Source organism: Amblyomma americanum, chromosome 1 (genome assembly GCF_052857255.1).
Source record: "Amblyomma americanum isolate KBUSLIRL-KWMA chromosome 1, ASM5285725v1, whole genome shotgun sequence".
Taxonomy (NCBI): Eukaryota; Metazoa; Arthropoda; class Arachnida; order Ixodida; family Ixodidae; genus Amblyomma; species Amblyomma americanum.
The window spans coordinates 482,874,379-482,894,211 of record NC_135497.1 but is presented as its reverse complement, the minus strand read 5'-3'; the positions used below and the strand labels follow the sequence as shown (position 1 = coordinate 482,894,211).

Genomic DNA, 19,833 nt, shown 5'->3' with positions numbered 1-19,833 from the left:
AGCACAAACCACAGGACCAGGAAACTGACAGGACACACCGACCCTGATGACACTCTTTGCATGAAGGGTGTTATAAAGTTGCCTGTCATGTAGAGCAAGATGGAGGTCGCACAGGACGGGTGTTAAATATGAGTTGATGCAGACACCTGTCATTACGTAGTACTCACTGTAGAACTCGAGCAAGAAGCAAAGGTAACAGCTGAGCATGGCCACTTTTGTGCTTTCCTCCGCAAGCAATCTAGAATTGCACTTAGAAATCTTTTATGCTTTCTCTTGACATATACATCATTGCTGCATGTGGCGAGGAAAAGTACATACCCTTGATGTCAAGTGACAGTGAACTCACAGGGCTGGTAACAGCTCACTGAGGTGTTGTGGTATATCTACAGGGCACCTCATGAGAACAAAGAGCCCTTGAAGGAATTCTCTCAAAGTTTGTTGCCACATGGACCTCTTCGTAATCAATGACTCTAAAAGGCAAGCCTTCCTTTAGTGTCACAAAAAAAGGCCTAGGACATGGGTCTTTTTGCTTCTCCATTAGTGCCAAAATGTGTGCTAGCGAGATCTTTCGCAGATATATAATTATTTCACAAAATGTGAAGAAGGAGACTGAAGCTGCACCAAGCAGTACCAGTAAAAAACTTATCACAGCTGTTCAAAAAGCAGAAAGACTCATGCCTTCATCCTTATTTTACATCAGACACATGAGGACACTTCGTCTTTCTGGGTCATCATTTTAAAAAGGTTCACATGGCAACGGCCTTTGGTTAAATTTCTGCCAAGAGCCCTTTTTTGAAACTTGAGCATCCGTTCCTTGTGAGGCACACTGCAGAGATATTGGAATGCCATAATAAAAAGCGTCATAATCTGCCGCAACAAGCATGCCCGGGGACTTTGACTTCGTCTTGTCTTGCCTATAACAAATTGGATGGACGATAAATTCGGCAAGCGTCTCCCACCTTTTTCAGATGTTACCAATGTTCCTTGCTCGCTAAGTTGTGGATTTAGTACTATGTACAGAAAGGCACCTGCATTGAATTGCATCTGGCCCCCATCCTGAGCTACTTTCTATTTGCACAAAATGATAAGCAACTGTAAAGACTTTCATGCGCACAGTGCCGCCCTGGAAAGCGCATTTTGTCTGCTTCTTTCTGGACCTGTGGTTTTTACTGTTTACTGTTATGAGAAATGAATTTTGGGCAATAAATTATAACGGGTTGGTTCTCGGTGAATGGCTTTTGAAAGCTTCTACGAAAGCCGATTGTTCAATAGCGGATGGTTGAAATGTATTTGTGAAATTTATATTTGGTGTTGTGTGACCACTAAATGAGGATTTTTTTTATGCTTTTCAGATGGATCCGACAGCAATGTGCAGATGTACAATGTGTGTAGTTTGCCATGAAAATAAAACGTATGTACTTGTACTCACCCAAACACTTACCACTCTTTCATTCTAAGCTGCATTCTTTGTACGTATGCACTACATAATATGCGTAAAGGAAAGCCTTGTACATAATACTTATTTCTTCGGCACCTGGACGGCTATATCTGCAGTGAACATTGCGGGCAGAAGCTATACGAAGACGCATGTTCATGTACTACAGAAAGTACATAATTACAATACAGATAATTTCCGCTCTAGATGAAATGACTTCCGAGTAAACGGAGGACGTATGCATACACATTGCGGAAACTTCAATAAGAACAAAACATAAGCATTCGTTGTGAAAAAACGATTTCGGTCTCGTGCATAGCATGGCGTAACTTTCCGTTACCAAGAATGTGACAGTCGTCATACGGAGTCTCGGTTTCTGACATTTAGTCCGTACCTCATGTTGCGGAAAACCCTCCGGCAACGCATTACCAGCGGGTTTCTCTCTACTGCGGAGCATTTTTTTTTACAGTGTACGTAGCGGCAATCTGCGCTTTCATTTTTTTTTCTTTCATCGGAGGACGTTCGGCGCGAATCGGGTCTTCTCCATTCCACATTTCCAGACCCTGCGTGAAGCTTCTGGATCGTTGAGCCTTGCGCGATTGTTGAACAAACGTCCTGATGCTGCGCTGAACTTAGAACACGATGTATTTTCACGGGTAAACTCTTGGTCGCCGGTACGTGTAATTCCGTTCTCTCGTTGTGGAACTTTGGATGGAAACGCGGCGATTGCGCGAGAGCTCTCTTCGCGAGACTCGTCTCACTTCTCGACTCGCCGTGCTGGCTCACTGACTGCGGCGCTCGGTTCAAAGGCAGAGTATTTTATCCAGACAACACAATGCAGTTGCCTAGGTGGCAAACCAAAACGCGAATAAATTACTTGTCTGCAACGCAACTGTTTTGATCCCAGCCCCGCCGGCCGCTCATTGGCGAGGTGAAAGGAGAAAAAAGGATAAGAAACGCTCTTCGCTTGAAATTTCATTGCACGTTAAAGAATCCCGGAATCCGCTACGAACGTGCACTGACATCGCACAGCACACGGGCGCCTTACCGTTTCTTCATGGAGGAAAAACGGTAAGGCGCCCGTGTGCTGTGCGATGTCAGTGCATTTAAAGCTCCCCAGATGGTCGAAATTATTCCGGAGCCCTTCACTACGGCACCTCTTTCTTCCTTTTTTCTTTCACTCCCTCCTTTATCCTATGCCTTACGGCGCGGTTCAGGTGTCCAACGATATATTAAAACAGATACTGCGCCATTTCCTTTCCCAAAAACCAACTATTGTTATATGCCTCGATGCCCGGTGTAATCTCGATTCTCCTCCGCAGGCAGTATCGTTGGCGCTTTTTGTCGGCGGCGTGATCGCTCCATGGTGTCAGCGCACGGACACAATTCGTCTGCGCATGCGCGTTCTAAGGCGTAATGCGAGTACACCGCCGTTCGCACTTCAGTTCGGGCTTTTCGCTCCCGCGCATTCGTTAAAATTTGCAGCTGCAGCGGAAAAAGATGAGCCCGGCACTCTTGTTATCGGCGTGTTCGTAATCGCAGTGCCAAGTGTTCTGCAGTTCCGGTGGTACATCATTTGTACAGTCGTCCACAGACCTGTCTAGAGTGCTCGAACTCCGTGCCGTCTGTGCTGGATGGACGGACGGACGGACGGATCCTTTAAATCAGGCGGTGGTTCAAGCCACCTAGCCATGACTTGTGAAATTTTGTCTTGATTTTAGCCACCGATCAGACAACCTTCGCTTGGTTACTTCTACCCTCTTAAAATCTACTTTCCTTCGCTGTCTTTAAACCCGAATGCTTTGGATAAATCAGCCCCGCTGCTTTTCACTGTGAAGCCCTTTACAGAAAAGTACCAAGTGTTCAGCCGTTTCCTCCTCCTACGCGCTCAGCGCACAACGTGTCTATCTCATAGTTGCTGTTTACAAACAATGCGGCAGCAGCGGGCCACGGCGTACCATTTGAGGTGCGGCGTAGGCCCACTTTCCTTAACTGCTCGAGTTTCTGTTTTTGGTCGTGCTCACAGGCTGACGTTTACGACGTTCACCGATATCTCAAGGTGGAATTCAGTGCGAAACTCTTGTTGCGTGCAAGGATCTGAGCGCGCTCGGCGACAACGATAGCACGGGTATTTCGTATACTGCGACACTGCTCGGAGCCGTCGGTCAAGAGACCGCCGCTGTTCACTGTGGGGCATTCGCGCTGTTCGTCCACCAGTATTTCAGTCTTGCGCTACGGAGTGCGCGTCGGCGTATTGTGGCAATGTTTCGATTCTTAATTGTGCGTGCAGTGTGCGTGTGCCATTCGCGCTCCCGTTTCCATTGGCAGTGAAACCTCTTTGCTACTTATGCGTGTTCTTGCAACGCTCAGCGATTGTAACTGGTGTTGATTATAATATAACTGTCATTTTATTGCTTTATCGGCGATTGCGCTTGTATCAGCGGCGGGGGTCATGACATATGGGCTGAGAGCGATATAGTAAAGGAAACAGCTGCGCTCGATTTGTTCTTAGTACATAGAAACTCTGTTGAATGCCCGTTTGAAGAGTTTAAAGCCCCAGCTCGATGGGCACATCCTAGACGTACGGGCAGAGCGCCTACGCGCACGGGCGTACGCTGGAGCTATCCGCATGCGCGAGGTGCGACGCGCGAGCAGGCGCGAGCGGTGGCACAGATATCTGGCATGTCAGATATCCGCACCTGCGCACGGGCGCTCGCGCGCGCGTCAGAAGCGGGATCTGGTTTACAACAATCGGATGACTGTGGGGCTCTCGGGGGCTTTTTTTTCATGGCTTGGCGCTCTTTCCACTCTTCTTCGCTGTTTAAGTTGTCCTTTGAGAGCCCCCCCCCCTCCCCCTAAACCCCCTTTCTTCACGCCTTGAAATTTCTTCCGTGGGCCCGAGAGGAGGAATGAGCCAGCGCCAGGAGCATGGAGGTACATGCACCTTTTCGACGTTCGTCGCGGCGCTGGGAGCGCAGGCGCTCCTCACATGCGCGAGGAAGCGTTCATGGAGTTGCCGCTCAACGTTTGTGACGTAAGTGTATAGCGAGTGTACTTGCCTCGGGGACGTGCCGGGCTCAATTTAATTTGTTCTTATCGAAGTCAAGTCTGTATTTTTAGATTCGTTTCCTGTAGTAGGTTGGCTATTGCTTTTCTGGCTGAGGTCATGGTCAAGAAGTGTGAAAAAGGTGAATCATTTTCGCGCTTTGCGACAGTGAAAATGTTTAAACTGTCGATATGATTTCTAGATTTCGTTTGCCACCTTTCGTGTATTGTATGAACATTATTGCTCTAAGCTCTCTTAGTGTAATGAAGCTCTAACTGAATTTTGAGGCCTTTTCTCACACGTGATTATTGTGCCGATGTCCTGTGATAGTGTTATTTGAGGTATAAAGTACTTATTGGAATAAGAATGCACATATGCATCGAGTTGCAATGACGGCTGTGGTTATGTTGAAGAAATATAATGTGATGCGTTCATTACGTACGTAAATTGACTCTCATTGTCTGTATTGTGGATCGCAATTAAAGTGTACTGGACGGATGGACGGAAGGATGGACTAATGAATGGATGAGGCTGAACCCTTTAAATCCGGTGATGGCTCAAGCCACCTAGCCATGACTCGTGAAATTTCAATCTTGATTTTAGCCACCAATCAGATAACCTTTGCTTGTACTTCTGTCCAGTTAAAATCTACTTTTCCTTCACTGTCCTTAAACCCCAATGCTTTGAATAAATCAACCCTGTTGCTTTCCACTGTAGGGTGAAGCCCTTTACAGAAAAGTATCATGTGTTCAGCCGCTTCCTCCTCCTCTCCACACGCACCGCATAACGCGTATCTTGTGGTACCTGACTCTAGTCCAGAGAACTCCCGTCTTGGCCTCGAACAAAAGAGCTTCCGCTACAATTCTCGTAGATATTTTCTTTGGCAATTTCCTGCTTCAAGATTGTGTATTTTCCCAGTGCCAATTTCGTCAGCATGGATAAGCATGTAGGGCTGGGCTAGTTGGTTCTGGGTATAATTATGGGACATCATTCCAGCGTGCAGCAACACACGGACAGAGAGAGTAGACACCATAGACGCCTTGCATAAACAATGCTTTAGGCATCACGACAAAGCCCCCCTCTTTTTTTGCAACCATCAGGGCTAAAACTTTGTTCTTCAGGTAATAAAAAGTGGATCTAGCATTGACCGCTTGGAGGCTAGCGGTGGCAAAGGGTGGCTTTGTCGTGATGCCAAGAGCATTGTTCAGGCCCGGCGTCTGTAGTGTCTGCTCTCTTTGTCCATGTGTTTATGTACACTGGAATGATGTCTGATAATTATTCATCAGCATCTCTGTTTTCCACAGTGCTCTCTGTTTCTTTAACCTTTTTCTTAACCAACAATTGCTGATTTGCCCCACTAACTGCTGTCCAGATATTTGCTTGTCAATTTTCTAGTTCGCTTTCACCATTTTGTATCCACATTCCTCATGTACAGCTAACTGAAAACTTTCCTAGCTCACTGCTTTCCCGCTTTTCTCTCAAGCACTCCTCAAATGCTATCTTTTTATTAGCTTTTCTGCTCTCGAACGACGTGCATCCCATGTCACCCTGTGCCCTCTGATTTGATATGTAGCCATGTGCTCCCAAAGCTAGCCTCCCTACGCCAGGTTGGTTAATTTCTAACCTTGCTTGAACATCTGGTATCATGCACAGAACCGCAGTGCTGAAAGTCAGACTAGGAACCATCACTCCTTTCGAGATCCTTCTTAGCACTTCGTACGTATTGTAATTCCACAATGCCCAATTTTTCATGAAAGCTGCATTCCTACTAGCTTTAGTCATTGCATATTTTTCATGCTCTGTCAGATATTCAGCACCGTTATTTATCTACACCCGAAAATACTTGTACTTATCCACTACTTTTAGCATGAACTCCTGTATTCTATGCTCGCCGCCCTCATCATTAAATGTCATGACGGCAGACTCTTCTTCTCTCAACTTGAAACCTAATCTATCTCCTTCTGTACTGCAGATGTCTATCAACTTCTACAAATCTTCCTTGTTGTCAGCCATAAGCACTGTATCATACCCATACATTACTCCCGGTAGTGAGTGTTTAATCCTTTCGCCTTGCTTGAAAAAAGAAAGATTGAAGCCTAATCCGCTCCTCTTTAGTTTGATCTCTAACACTTTTTGGTACAACGTGAACAATAAACTAGACTGAGGGCATCCTTGCCTAAGCCCCCCTGTACCGCTAAAGGCCCTGATACATTTTTTCTCCCATTTTATAAGCACTCCGCTATCTGTACAGATTTCTCTTAAAAGATTAATTACTCCATCTTCCACATTCAATGTGCCCAGTATGTCCCACAAATCCTCTTGAATAACGTTGTCATAGGTTCCCCTGATATCCAGAAACGTTAGCCATAAGGGCCTGTATTCCTTTTCAGCAATCTCCATACACTGCGTCAATTAAAAGAGATTGTCTCCCGACCTCCTTTGTTTCCAGAACCCCTTTTTTAGCTCCCCTAGCACACTCTCGTTCTCCACCCAAGCCTGCAGTCTGTCCTTGATAATCTGTATCACCACCCTGTAAACCACAGACATCACTGTTATGGGGCTAGTTGTTTATGACAGCTTTGTCCCTCTTTCCCTGCTTAATGGCCAACCATCAACGGCTTTGCCATCCACTATAATTTTTCTCACTACTTCTCTTCATGTTTGCTTGGATTTTGGACCTAGCTTCTTTATTAACACAGTCACAATACCATCTGGTCCTCTCGACGTGCTACTAGGAACCTTCTTCTCTGCTCTTTCCCACTTTCTTTGTCCAAGTGAAACAATTGCAGTAACCGGACTAGCCTCCTTCGATAAATTATGTGCAACATTTCCTTGTTTTTAAAATTTTGCTGTCATCCTTGTTCCTATATGTTCTATTGCTTCGTCCCTTTCTAGCCGAATGCCCTGGTCTGTAACTATAAACCTTTGCTCTAGCTTTGTCTTATTACTCATGGAGTTGAGAAGTTTCCGAAATTTATGAGCTGTTTTTCTATCTTTTTTATATACTTTTGACATCCACTGGGCACCGTTTCTTCTAATTTTTCTCGTTGATCAAATAGGATGCTTTCCTTCTACACTTTATGAAGGTATCCCGTTTCCTGTCTACTTCAGCTTTGCCTTCTCCCCTCTTCTTGGAATATCTGCGTTCCTTGGACGCTTCTTGACGTTTTACTATAGCCTTCTTGAGCTCCTCACCCCACCAACTCTTGGGTTTGCGTCTTTTTTTCCCTTTTGGCCTCACTCGCACCTTAGCTAGCTCTAGCTCAAGTAATCGAATTAATATGGTATAAGTCCATTGTGTTTCCTTATCCTGAAATATTTTTTTCTCAATTTGCTTGGCTGCTGCTTCAAATTGCTTTTCTGAGTAAAATTTTCCGTCTGATTGTACATCTCCCTTCAGTTCTACATTTGTTTCTCTTCTGGAACACGGCTTGATACGTTTGTGTGTCATTGCCTAGACTTCTGGAGCCATGGTAATGTATGCTTATTACCCCTAACCTATTATACATCCTATGTGACATAAGTGCATAACCTATCGTCGAGTGCAGACTCCCTGCCTCCCAAGTCACGAGCCCTTTACATTTCTCGGTACTGTTGCATGCAAAGAAATCATGCCTGTCGCACATATCCAGCAGTATGCTTTCTGTCGAATCTGTGTACCCATCCAGGTCTCCTATGTGTGCATTCATGTCGCCTAATATAATTATCTCGCCCTGTCCTCCTAGCTCATCAACGTCGCTTGCGATACAATCTACCATTTTTCTGTCTTCCTCGTTGGCCGTGAGCGAAAAATCCCTCCTCTCTCTCCTCCTCCTCCTCCTTGCAATGTACGCCACTGCCCCAACAGATAGCGCGCGACAGCAGCGCCTCCCGCTCGTCTCGTTCGGGCGCAGTGGGGCCGTGCGGGCACGCAGGAATCACGCGGTGAGCGGCGAACGACGCAGCACACATCCAAAGCGCGCTCACCACGAAGCTTGCGGCTTGCTGCCCATTCGTTCGGCGCGGAAGCTATGCTGGCGTTCGTGGCATCGGGTTTGTCAAGAACGATGTGCCGACGAACTACGACTGCAACTTGAGTACTGCGCGTTTCGGCAAGGCGCCTGGCAGCGATTTTAAGTCATTTGCCACTCCGCGCGTCCGTTTCACGGTACGCAGCAGAGCCAGTTGTCTAACAGGCAAGGCGTCGCGCCGAACGGGCGATGGCGTTCTGTGGGCTCCCTGGCAGTGCTACAACATGCTGTCGCGTTCCACTCTTAAAGGCGAAGCTTAAGCGTCCTCCAATTTTTATGTATGAACGTCCTAATTCCATCTCCTTTCTGCTGCCCTCTGTTCTATTGCAATATTCCCATGCATAGTCTGGCTCGGCTGCTGGCCCGAAAGACGCGTGTTCGATCCCAGGTAGTCGAAATTTCCGGAGCCCTTCACTACGGCGTCTCTCATAGCCTGAGTCGCATTGGGACGTGAAACATCCATAAACCAAACCAAACCATGCATAGTCTGGATTACAAGGTTGTTGCTCCATGTCCCTAAGACGTGTTTCGACTGAACCATGTACCATTAATTCCTCCTGCCTTAACTGTTCTTCTAGTTCTTCCCATTTCAGCCTATTCCTGCCACCATGCATGTTAATTTACCCTATATCTGAATTAACTTAGCACTGGTGCTTGCGTCTATTTCTTCTCCTATGGTTCCATCGTCCCTTTGATCTTGGTTCATCCTTGTCTACACTCGTGCCCTCAGGGCTCTTGGTCCCCCCAGAAACGCTGTAGCCTGGCGACCTATCCTACCCCCACCCTCTTTGCCAGTGGCACCACTGTAGCGAATGCCATCCTGTGCAAAAGGGTGGAAGCCGGCCTTGTACTCATTCCTGTTAACTTCCTTTACCTCGTATCCTAGTCGTTGACTCATTAATCTAATTAGAGTATTAGCCTCAACTACCCTACTTTTCATCCCGCTAGACTGCCTCTGGACCTCTGAAATTGTGCATATGGTCACATGCACCCTCTCAGAGGCCTCTCTAAGGCTACACATCCCCGCTTCTGTTTCTCGAGATTCTGGCTCCTCCCCTTAAGCACATCATTGAGACCAGCATGGATAACTACAAGGTGTTCGTTATCCATGTTGTCCCCTACCACCTCCTGAGCTTTGGTCATTGCATCTACCATGCACTTCCCTGACTGGGCCTCCACCTGCACCCACCTGTCCGCCTTCACTCTCATTAAAATGCATTCCTCAACCCTCGCTATGTTTGAGTCACCCACTACTACCAGAACCCTTCTGTGCTGTAACCGTTCGCTTCCTGCCTGCGACTGTTGCCCTCCGAATCGCGCTAGCCGGCTCTCCTGCTGTCGTACACTTCTGTTGCATGTCATCATGTCCGTTGTTACCTTTCCGTCTTCCCCATTCAAAGCCTGCTGCGCTGCCGCGCGGTAGGGTCGATGATCCTCCTTGTTACAGCTACCTTCTGCGTGAGGAACAACTGTCTTTAGAGGTACCACACTCTCCTCGTCCATCACCTGACGCTGCCCCGAACCGCAGTGACCTGCCTGCCGTAACATGAGCTCTTCCACCTGCTCTTCTAGCTGGGCCTGGTTTTCCCGCTCGTCTTTCAGCTTGCTTACAATTCGCTCCATCAGGACGGCCTTAGTCCCCTCCCTCTTAAGCGACTTGGCGACCTGAGTTTCTAGCTTAATCTGTTCCTCTCGCTCCACCTTCAGGTCCCCATTGAGTTCCTTAATCCTCGCTGCCCATTCCACTTCCAACGTCCGAACGGCCTCCTCATAATGCTTACACAGCTTGAACGCGAAGCTAGCCTCTTGGACTGCCTTGGCTAAGCTCCCAAAATCAATCTCATCCAAATAATACCAACGCTTTCACTCCTCGCACTGCACTAGCTCCCCATCCACCCTGGCTTTCCTAGCTTGCGAACCCATCGTCTGGCTAACTACTTAATGTAAAAGCCCGCCAAAATTCCCAAACAAAGCCCTACGGCACACGCACATCCGCTAGCCATCCTGCCCCTAACACGGCTTAAAACCACCACCCCTACAGCATGTACAAAAACAAATATCAAAAGCACTTAGCTTCGAACAAGGTCGCTGTAGCTCCACAAAAAGCATCCTCCCTTGATGGCGTCACAAGCAGAAGCCTATGCAGTGACATTACAAGCTAGTATTTCACCAAGTAAAGAAACTTGGTGCATATAGCTGCAGCTCTGCACGTTAAATATGAAACACAGCATTGAAATAATGCACAACACTGTGGAACATTTACTGCAGCCAGTGGGTACTCCTAAACTTCTAGAAGCAGTCTGAAAAGTTACTGTCATGTATATTATACACCAAATTAGATCTGTGGATGTGAACCATGCTATATTGCAGTGGTACAAGTTAGTATTTATGGATCATTCTTAAGGGGGGCGGTCCCATTTTAAACATTTATTTCTTGGACTTTTTTCTTAGAGAGAAAGGGGTTCTGTATGGTTTTCCTGTGTAAAATATCAGGTTTTGGGAAGGAGGCGACAGCCCCTCCCCCATAAATCCTCCCCTGCCGTGTTACTATAGGCACTTTTGGCCATTTAAGTTTCTTTCACCTGTATGAGTGGCTCCTGGAGTTGTGAATCAAAAGTCATTGTTGACATGGCCTTCATTATGAACACGTTATGATACTAAATTTTGCATTCAGGGTCAAGTACTTAAACTTTTTAGTATATTTGCCAAACCTGACTGCTGTATAAGACAGCATTCCTGGCATGGCCAGCCACGCAAAAACCTGCAATGAAGATAAATACATTATTCAAGACTGAAAAAAAATACTGAAGGATTTTTCTTGTCCTCACTGCTGCAAAAGAAGGCACTGTTGACACGGCCAGCTACCGAAACATATGCAATGGAGGCAGATTGCAATATTCAACATCAAGAGCAGCATTAAAAGGCAGGTTAAACACTAAGCTAGGACTTGACCATGCATGACAGCATTCTTCACGAATCGGCAGAAAGCAAGCATGTGCACATTCATTCGGCCTAAATCTGAGAGGGTTGTGCTATTCACCAGAAAGCGTGAATAAAGTGTGGCCAGTATCTAGGCCACTTTTGCGCGAGCATAGCAAGCAAAGAACCCGACTTCGAAAACCTTGCTCAGGGATCTCATGCATAAAATTCTAAATTCATTCTAGCAAAGAAATATTTATTTACAACCTCATGAGCACATTTGACAGTTGTCCACTCAAAAATCATTACGCTATCAAATACAAAGTGCTGCAGAGGGCCATTTAAATATACGCCTCGTGCCAGTAAGCTGGACGGAGAAAGCTTCCAGGTTAACCATGCACTACAACTTTTTAGGAAGCTTAAGTTTAAAAGCAGTACTTTACACTGCATTAAGGCGGAATAGTTGGTTCGGAAGCATCATGAAACACACAGCGTGATTCAAGACACACAGTATAAAAAAAGGAATTATAGATAATGCACGGCAGAGAGTAATAAGTTCAGTTTCAGTGGCACCATGTATAACTTTTTTACAGATAAAGAGAGAACTCAAACAAGCATGCGCTTCAAAGTGTATGCTAGATTTAGTTTTCTCCTTCTGTATTTTGGCAAAAGCTGTGTATTTATACACAATTTCACTGAACTAAAATTTTGTGCCCTTCACCTCGCCTGATGAAGTTAACCTTAATATGTAGTGGCTGGCTTGTTGGTTCATCATACTGAGGAATACAGACAGTAGCAACACGGACAAGAAAGACGGACGCAAACACAGGCGCTGGCAAGGTTGTTAGCCAGCATCTGTGTTTGTGTCCGACTTTCTTGTCCGTGTTGCTACTGCGCTGTAGTTCTCAGTAAGTTAACCTTTTAGTCCTGCAATTAACACGAGACTACAATGGACACGACATAAATATACCAGCATATTTTGTCAAGTGCAGCCTACAAGGACTAGAGGAACGCATACCTCCACCGTCACAAAACGAAGCAGGCAAAAGCAGTGGAAGACATTGGGTACCATGGTAGGCTATCGCTATAAGTGAAAGTTTCTTCCCGTGCTTACCACAGTTGCGATAAGCGCCTTCGCCGAATGCTACTTGATTATGACCAAGGCCGGATTGTTTCGTTCGAATAAGAGATCGGGGATGACACGGAGACAACGCGGCCCAGAGCAATAATTGGAAGCAGCCGAAAGTCTCGCACGGATATTTCCGAGGTCTCTGTTCTCTGTAAGGCTTTTAAGAATGAAAAGGCAAATAATGGTTCACATCTACATCATCTAGCCAGCATTAGAAGCATAGTGTGGGCTCACTTTCATCTCTTTGGAATGTGCTCGAGAGCTTCGAGGATGCCGGTGCATCGTGTCAATTTGGTGTGCTGTTGCAGCTGAGAGGAAGACAGGATCGGCTATTCATACATTTTCTGGCTCCTTCTACTCGCCAGAACTTCATTTGTATACCACATAGACTGTCAGCTTCTTTAGCTTGTTCGTATCTAGAACTGCAGGCGGCAAGTGCGCAGTGGTAGAGCGTTCAAATCTGTGATGCGCTGCCGAGTTTGTGGCGGAAAGCATGCTTTCAACTACGGTTCTTCCACTTCATCTAACTGCTGTCTGTGCCGCAGTTATTTTACCCATACGGCGATGTCATCAGCGTGTTTAACAGATCCTTTAGAACAGATGCCTGTGCATTGTTGGAATTAAAACAAAATCATTATTATATGCTGGCCTTCTTAATTCTGCACCTGATGTGGAGGCAGCTTTGACTACATCAGCTATTGAAAAGGCACCCACTGGTGTGGTGGAAGATACGCTTAATTCGTTCAGCGAGGCGTTATCATAAGGTCACCTTCAGGCTGTGCGGAAGAGACTACATCTCTGCTACTTAGTGTTCTTCCTAATTCCCAACAGTCCTTACCGTTGTGACGCATTGCGTGTGTTGCCAGTCATAAACATCACCGACACTGAATTGGCTCACACAGCGAAGTTAGCCACGTAGATCTAGAAATGGTGTCCTATTCGGAAACGGCGAGCTTTTCATAAAAGTCCTAGTAATATAACTCGTCACCCGGACATGCTGGAAGAGAGAGTTGCATCTTTTCCCACTGGTACAGTAATTATTTCCCCTCATATTTCCTGATTTGCTGCATGCTTATTCAAAACACAACACCTGCTTATAGCAGTCTTGCAAAAAAAACAGCTTTGAGTGTACTTTAGGATGTTTGGCGCAGATCGTATTACAGTAGAGTCCAGATATTTCAAATATTGGCTCTATCGAACACACAGATTATCCCCTGGAATATGCCATGTAAAAGTATGTATGAAAGTTGCGCTGTGCATCGAACTGCGCACCGGCCGTGCAAGTGGTGCTTCTCCTAACTGCACTCTTCGGTCACTTTCCGGGACTGATTAGCTGCTCGGCCTTTGGCAGCTGCTTGCAGCGGCATCAGCACTGTGAATCCGCTTGACGAGGTGAATGAGGGTTTGCTTGAGGGTGGCCTTCGGTCTCTTGTACTCATTTTCCACGCCACATCGCTGTCATGCTGCCAAGCCAGCCAATATAACTAAAGGTTGACGGCGGCCCTGACAAGGCATTGTGGAAACCTAGTGTACCTTGATTTTAATGACCGATAATTCTATTTATAATGTTGCGGTGGCACGGTTATGTACCCTATAAGGTAGCGGCTAGTTCCAATGCACCATCCATAGCAGCTTCGATGCAAAGCAGGTTACACGTAGCAGTGCCTTGAGAGCTATGCGCTGCCAGAACGCCGGCGGGCAGCATGTAGCTGCAAGTATAACGCTGCACTAGCGCAATGTATTCTTGCTTGTAGGTTACAGACAAGTTTATCTATTGCTATTTTTATATATCGAATCATCGATATATTGAGCTATTTCGCGTTCCCTTCCATTTCAAGATATTCGGGTTTGACTGTACTTGAGTCTGGGGAAGGGCGAGCGCTAGATAAATAAAATTTTATTGGTCTTGATAAGCTTTTTCGGACAGAGCGTACTAAAATTTTGCGCATTTTATTCTCCGTTTGTCCGAACTATACAAGCTCAAATGTTTACTTCTGCGGGGAGGTTTGAGTTTTCATAAATTCTTTCTACGAGACCGTGCTGTGGAATGTTGTGTTCAATCTGGGTTTATGTGGGTAAGTCAGTAAGAGCAAGTGTTAAATTCTATTAAGACTGCATTTTCCTGCCATTGTATTTAATGGATTTTTGAATACTCAGTGAATTTTCTGTGTCATATTATTCTCCCTCTCAGTGTAGCGAAAATGCTGCGGTGGGCATATATTCTCAGGCCTTTTCTTGGAGCTACCATATACCGTAGTGTAAGAGCCACCCAGCCCGAATTAGCAGCAAACACCAATTGCGTTTATCGTGTAATTTTCCTCGCGCGCAATGTTGTGCGCAGAGCTACCGGATGGCAACAGGTGCCTGTGACACGCACTATGCGACCGTATAGTGCGTTCTGTTAATTCTGGCTCTGCGTGGAACTGCTACAGTGAGGAGGCTTCGCCATTATGCCACTATGTTGCGCATCCTACGCCTTGGCACCAGAAAGAACAAAAGCCTTACCGTCACGCTCGTTTGCTGAGCAAAAGAAAGAATTAAATATTTAGCATAGTGCGATACGCTATCGCGAACCGGTTCTTCAAGGCGCAGCTGGGCCGCCGCGAAAACGGATCACGGTAGCGGATCGCGGATCGGGCTATGGTAAAATTAAATCTCTCTGTGCGAGCGGTCCGCTTTTTTGCAGCCACGCGGCGCGCACGCCTAAGCGCCGGCGCGCGAGAAGAGATGTCCGCATCTGTGCCGTCCGCGGAAGCAGCTGCTAAATAGGCGAAAGAATTGAAACAACGGCAAACGGTCGTAAGTATGCCAGTTGTTCTGGGCCAGTGGCCAACTGACGTCCGACGCGCGCGTGTATGTGCAGTGCTGGAGCTGAGCAGCAAAGGTTCGGACTCATCAGAGTACAGCGGCACCACTTCGACGGCGGCGCTGCCCACGGCTGCGGTGCTGCACTACCCGCAGCCACCGGTGTCGGCGTCGGGGCGCCGGGGCTGCCTGTGCGGCGCGGCGAGCATCAACCCTGGCAATCTGACGTGCTTGGGCCAGCGGTGCCCGTGCTACGTGGCCGGCTCGAGCTGCGCGAAGTGCCGCTGCAAAGGGTGCCGAAATCCCATCGACAAGATCACCCAGATCTGGGGCGAGGCCCTTCAGGTGGGCGCCCACGAGTCGGCCAAGTCTGGCGCCGACGGCAAGCCGCCCAAGGGACGGACACACGTGGTGCATATCCTGCATTTGGACCACAAGTGACCAGTGCCGTGGATCTCTCCTTTTTTTCCGAGTCTCAGTTATACTTTCATTATTGCTTTCCCTGTTTTCTGCATCCAATGACATCTGAAGAGCTATTGGAAAAGGAGAAAGAAAGCAGTGTGGTGAACGGTGATGCTGCAGGAAACTCCAGCAAAAGTCAAACTTGGTATGCTACATTTTTTCTTTGTTTTCGATCATCCAGTCTTCGTTATGACGGAAAGTCCACCCTGGAAACTTGCAATGCTTCCCAGGGCCATTTGCCTTGAGTTTCATATCTTGTGGTTAGTCTCGGGGTAAATCATCAAGCTTTAACCATGCATGCCTTATTTAATAAGAATTTTTGAAGCACTAGTATGACATTGTGTGGTGAATTGTCACTGGTTCAGTTTCAGAACTCTGCAGCATCTGACCACTGCGCGGAATTCTGTCATGTTAGCAATATTTACCATCAGCTATCCTTTCTTTTCTATAACATTTGAGTCAATAGCACTGTAATAAAAAATAGCAAAACGGAAATGGGGCAAAACATCAGCTGGAAGATATGCTGCTTTTATGAAAAATTACTGCATGGTTTACGCCGGCATTCTTTATGCCTCGCCTTTTGTGCTTCTTGTCACGTGACTTGAGCTATCACATATTGAAGAATGGCGCCTTTAGGAGCTTTGTACTGAACCTGGATTAAGCTCAGACGTTTCGATTATGTTTTTTGCAGTTATATGCCTATCTGTGGTCAATGTTCAGCCCATATGCCTATTGAGCAAAGCAATAATTGCATTCTTCAGGCCACCCTCGAAAGCAAGTTATCTTTGTGATCAGTAACTCCGAAACCGGAACCCAGTAACTCCAATTGGTTCCATATAATACCAGTTGGAATTTCAATTGGAGCCAATGGACTTTTCAGCAGGGATCAGTGCACACTAAACCTCAGATGGTCAAAGTTATTTCGGAACCCTACACTACAGGCACTCTTCCTCTTTTTCACTCCCTCATACATTCCTTTCCTCACGGCATATTGGAATTGCTTGGTTCCGTAAATCCAACACAGTTTGTACGTTAACACAGTTTTCATTCAGACACCACTGCGCTCAAGTTACATATTGGCCTTTCTTTTTCCACCGAGGAATTTGTCTGGTAGCACTTCCTGCCGAATATTTAACACAAACGACTAACTGCTTTCTTCAGACAAGCAGCTTTTTTACTGATGAAACTCACTCCGTCCGATAGCGGGGCCATTTCTCCAGACTACGGGCCGGCCGGCAATGTGAGAGTTCCTCTGCTTTTCTTTGTAAATGACCAATTGCTTTCCTCTCCGCAGGTGGTCACGAGATTTGTGTTTTTCAGTTTTCTGTCGTTTATTTTTTTCATTACACTCTCTTTCGGGGACCTGCTAGTTAAAAACATTGTTGTGCTTTGAAGGGGCGAATACACTGCCTCATCTGATATTTAAATGGCTCATGTAGTAATTTTTGTAGGACTTCATTTTCTCCCTTCTGCTTTTAATTTAATGGTCTGTCGATACAGCACATATTTTAGTTTTCATGTTTGATGTCAAACCGACCACGCAGTCCGAGCGAGGCTGCGCAGTGGTTATCAGTGATTGTCTGAACATCTCTGTTAAAACGAAAATAAAAATTTAATGAATTGAGTGTGTGTGTTCTGCTTGCATCCTGATTGCTTAACGAGGTACTGAGACATTCTGTTCAGGTCCAACCTGTCGGGCCTTTCTCGGCCAAGCAACGCGACAAGACTTTATTTCTTCGTTCATGCAACAAGAATGAAAATCGCGTGCATTTTGGTCAGGAAATGAAGAGGTAAATTTTTTTTAATCCTTTAATGATTGTGCCTTGTGATGCCTGCAGCATTTTACGCTCAAATTCTACAAGTGAAATTGTTTTCGGTGTGTAGTCTTTTCCCCCAGACCTTGTGTTTGTTTTTACATAGAAGGAAAAAGAATGCACCGGAGGAATAGCTCCCAGCTGGCATCTTTTTTTTCTTCTTTGCTCGAGCTGGAGGAGAAGTTGGGTGATACTTAATGTCAACCAGCTTGCTTGCTTCGTGTTTTTTGTGTCTCAAAAGCCATTGTTAAAGTATAATAATAGGTAGGTGGGTAACAACTTTATTTCGGAGAGATTTTAGGGAAAGGTTGCATATCAGACGGCCCCAAGGTTATGAGCCGCGGCGGCCTCCGCAGCCCTCCTACCTCACTTGAGTCGTGGCTCCGAGCTGCGGAACAGAGCCTCCCACTGTTTGGTTGTAATGACTGTTGGGTGTGTGAAGGGTAGGTCTGGACATTCCCAAAGGAACTGATTGTGAGCACAATTTGCATGTTGGTGTGTATCTCTCTGGGTGTATTCTGGAGTGTAGAGCCGGTGTGGGTAGGAAGATCGTCTGTAGCCGTCGCCATGCGCTCGCTTGATTTTTGGTGAGCGTCTTGTCCGCGGGTTGATAGGGAGTCCGCTACAGTCACTATGCTGAATATCTTGGTAAGTTTGGGGGCTGTCCCTGGACCCGGATGCCCATTTCTCGTTCAGTAATTTCTCTCGCCCGGTTTACTGGGAACATCTTATCCTTCCGCTTCTGGAGAGCAGGCTTTACAGGTTTTGTAATTCCGCAGAAAAGACTTCTTTCCGAGCCAGTAATCTGAGGTCTCATTCGTGCTAGGTCTATGACCTAGTTAAAGAGACTGAGGACTGCTCCATGAATTTTTTTTGTTTGTTAGCAAAGTGCGATAGCTCGGCTTTTGTCTTTGTTGGCACTTGTCCAGCAGCGAAAGATGGATTTATTGCTAAGAGGTTTGGATTCGAAGTTGAAACTTTTTCCCGCCGCTCCGATTCAAACCCTGGACTATCTGATCCGAAATAGGAAAAAGTGGCATGAAACATGACGTAAAGCTCGTACTCCGTGATTGCTGGAAACAAGCAGTGCGGTAGTGCTGTCTAGCAGCAGTCGAAATAAAAGCTACCGCCGGCCAGACGTTAAAGGCATGTATCAGCCGTCGCTACCGTTGCTTCGTTTACGTTTACACCAGCGTCTTGCCAGCGTTACGATTGATCCCGTAGCCGATAATGACAGTGAAGTTCTTGCAAAGAACTCCAGCCAGCACTTCAGCGGCCTCATCCTAATGTAGCATGTGATATGCTTTTGAGCGCTGGCTTCAGTGGCCGGATATCAAGCATGTCCGAGCGCCGAGAAGCCGGCGTCGGCAGCAATTAGGCCACGCTGACGGTTCGGGAGCTGTCATCGGAGCCACAGTCACGACTGATGAGTAGAGACTGTTACGTGCGGACTTATGTAAATTCTGTAATAGTTCTCATAGATTGTAGTGCTGCCCAGCGTCTTGGTACCTTCACTGAGCGAACACGCCGAGCTGTGCGTTTGCTAATATCGAGGTACTGCAAAATGGCATTCTTCTGGGCTAGTTGGTATGATTCCATCTATGCAGTGCTGTGTTCCGTGTTTCAATGTCTCTCTCTACGTCCCGGCGTCCCAAAATTCACGCTGGCCCACAGATGGACTAATCTCGAAGCTCATGCAACAACGCCCCAGGAGTGCGACGATTACAACTGCTGCTCCGCGCTGAGGTTGTTTACATGGCTGTGCGCAAACAGTACTACTCGTTTGCGTGGCATAAAATGCCAGGTGGGTTATCCTTATCTTAAATATTACGTGCTCTTGCTCACAAATTTTACTTTTACTAATTTACTTACCATGATAACACTGCAATAATCGCTGATGATGCTACATCGCCTGCCTATAGGGAACGCTTCGCGTAGTATACCGGCGATTTCCGCTAATTGTATCTGCTTTCTCTTAAGTCACAAAAATTTAATTTTAAATCGGCTTAGCTAAATAAACGTTCGCTCATTACTTGAATTAATGACAACAACCAGATTTGTTGTCCACAGTCGACGCCGCCGGCTGCTGCAAGCTGCCTTCTGCACATGCTAGGTAGACCGGGTCACATATATCGGCACTTCCCCCATATTGTACTCGCGTCCTGCGGTGTAAACAGCCATCGCTTTGAGGGCACTGTAGCCAAAATTACGCT

General features: G+C 46.5%; 1 protein-coding gene and 1 pseudogene across 1 annotated transcript in view; one reads left to right on the top strand and one right to left on the bottom strand.

The window, feature by feature from the left end:
• The window catches only part of LOC144127118 (uncharacterized), a 74,466-nt gene extending 57,093 nt beyond the window's left edge, over positions 1-17,373 (top strand). Inside the window, exon 3 of the mRNA XM_077660463.1 lies at positions 15,403-17,373. Coding sequence (XP_077516589.1) covers positions 15,403-15,785 — 383 coding nt within the window. The 3' untranslated portion in view covers positions 15,786-17,373. The remainder of the gene's footprint in view (positions 1-15,402) is intronic.
• Positions 9,204-12,482, bottom strand: LOC144093427 (uncharacterized; annotated as a pseudogene).
• Positions 17,374-19,833: the final 2,460 nt, after the last annotated feature.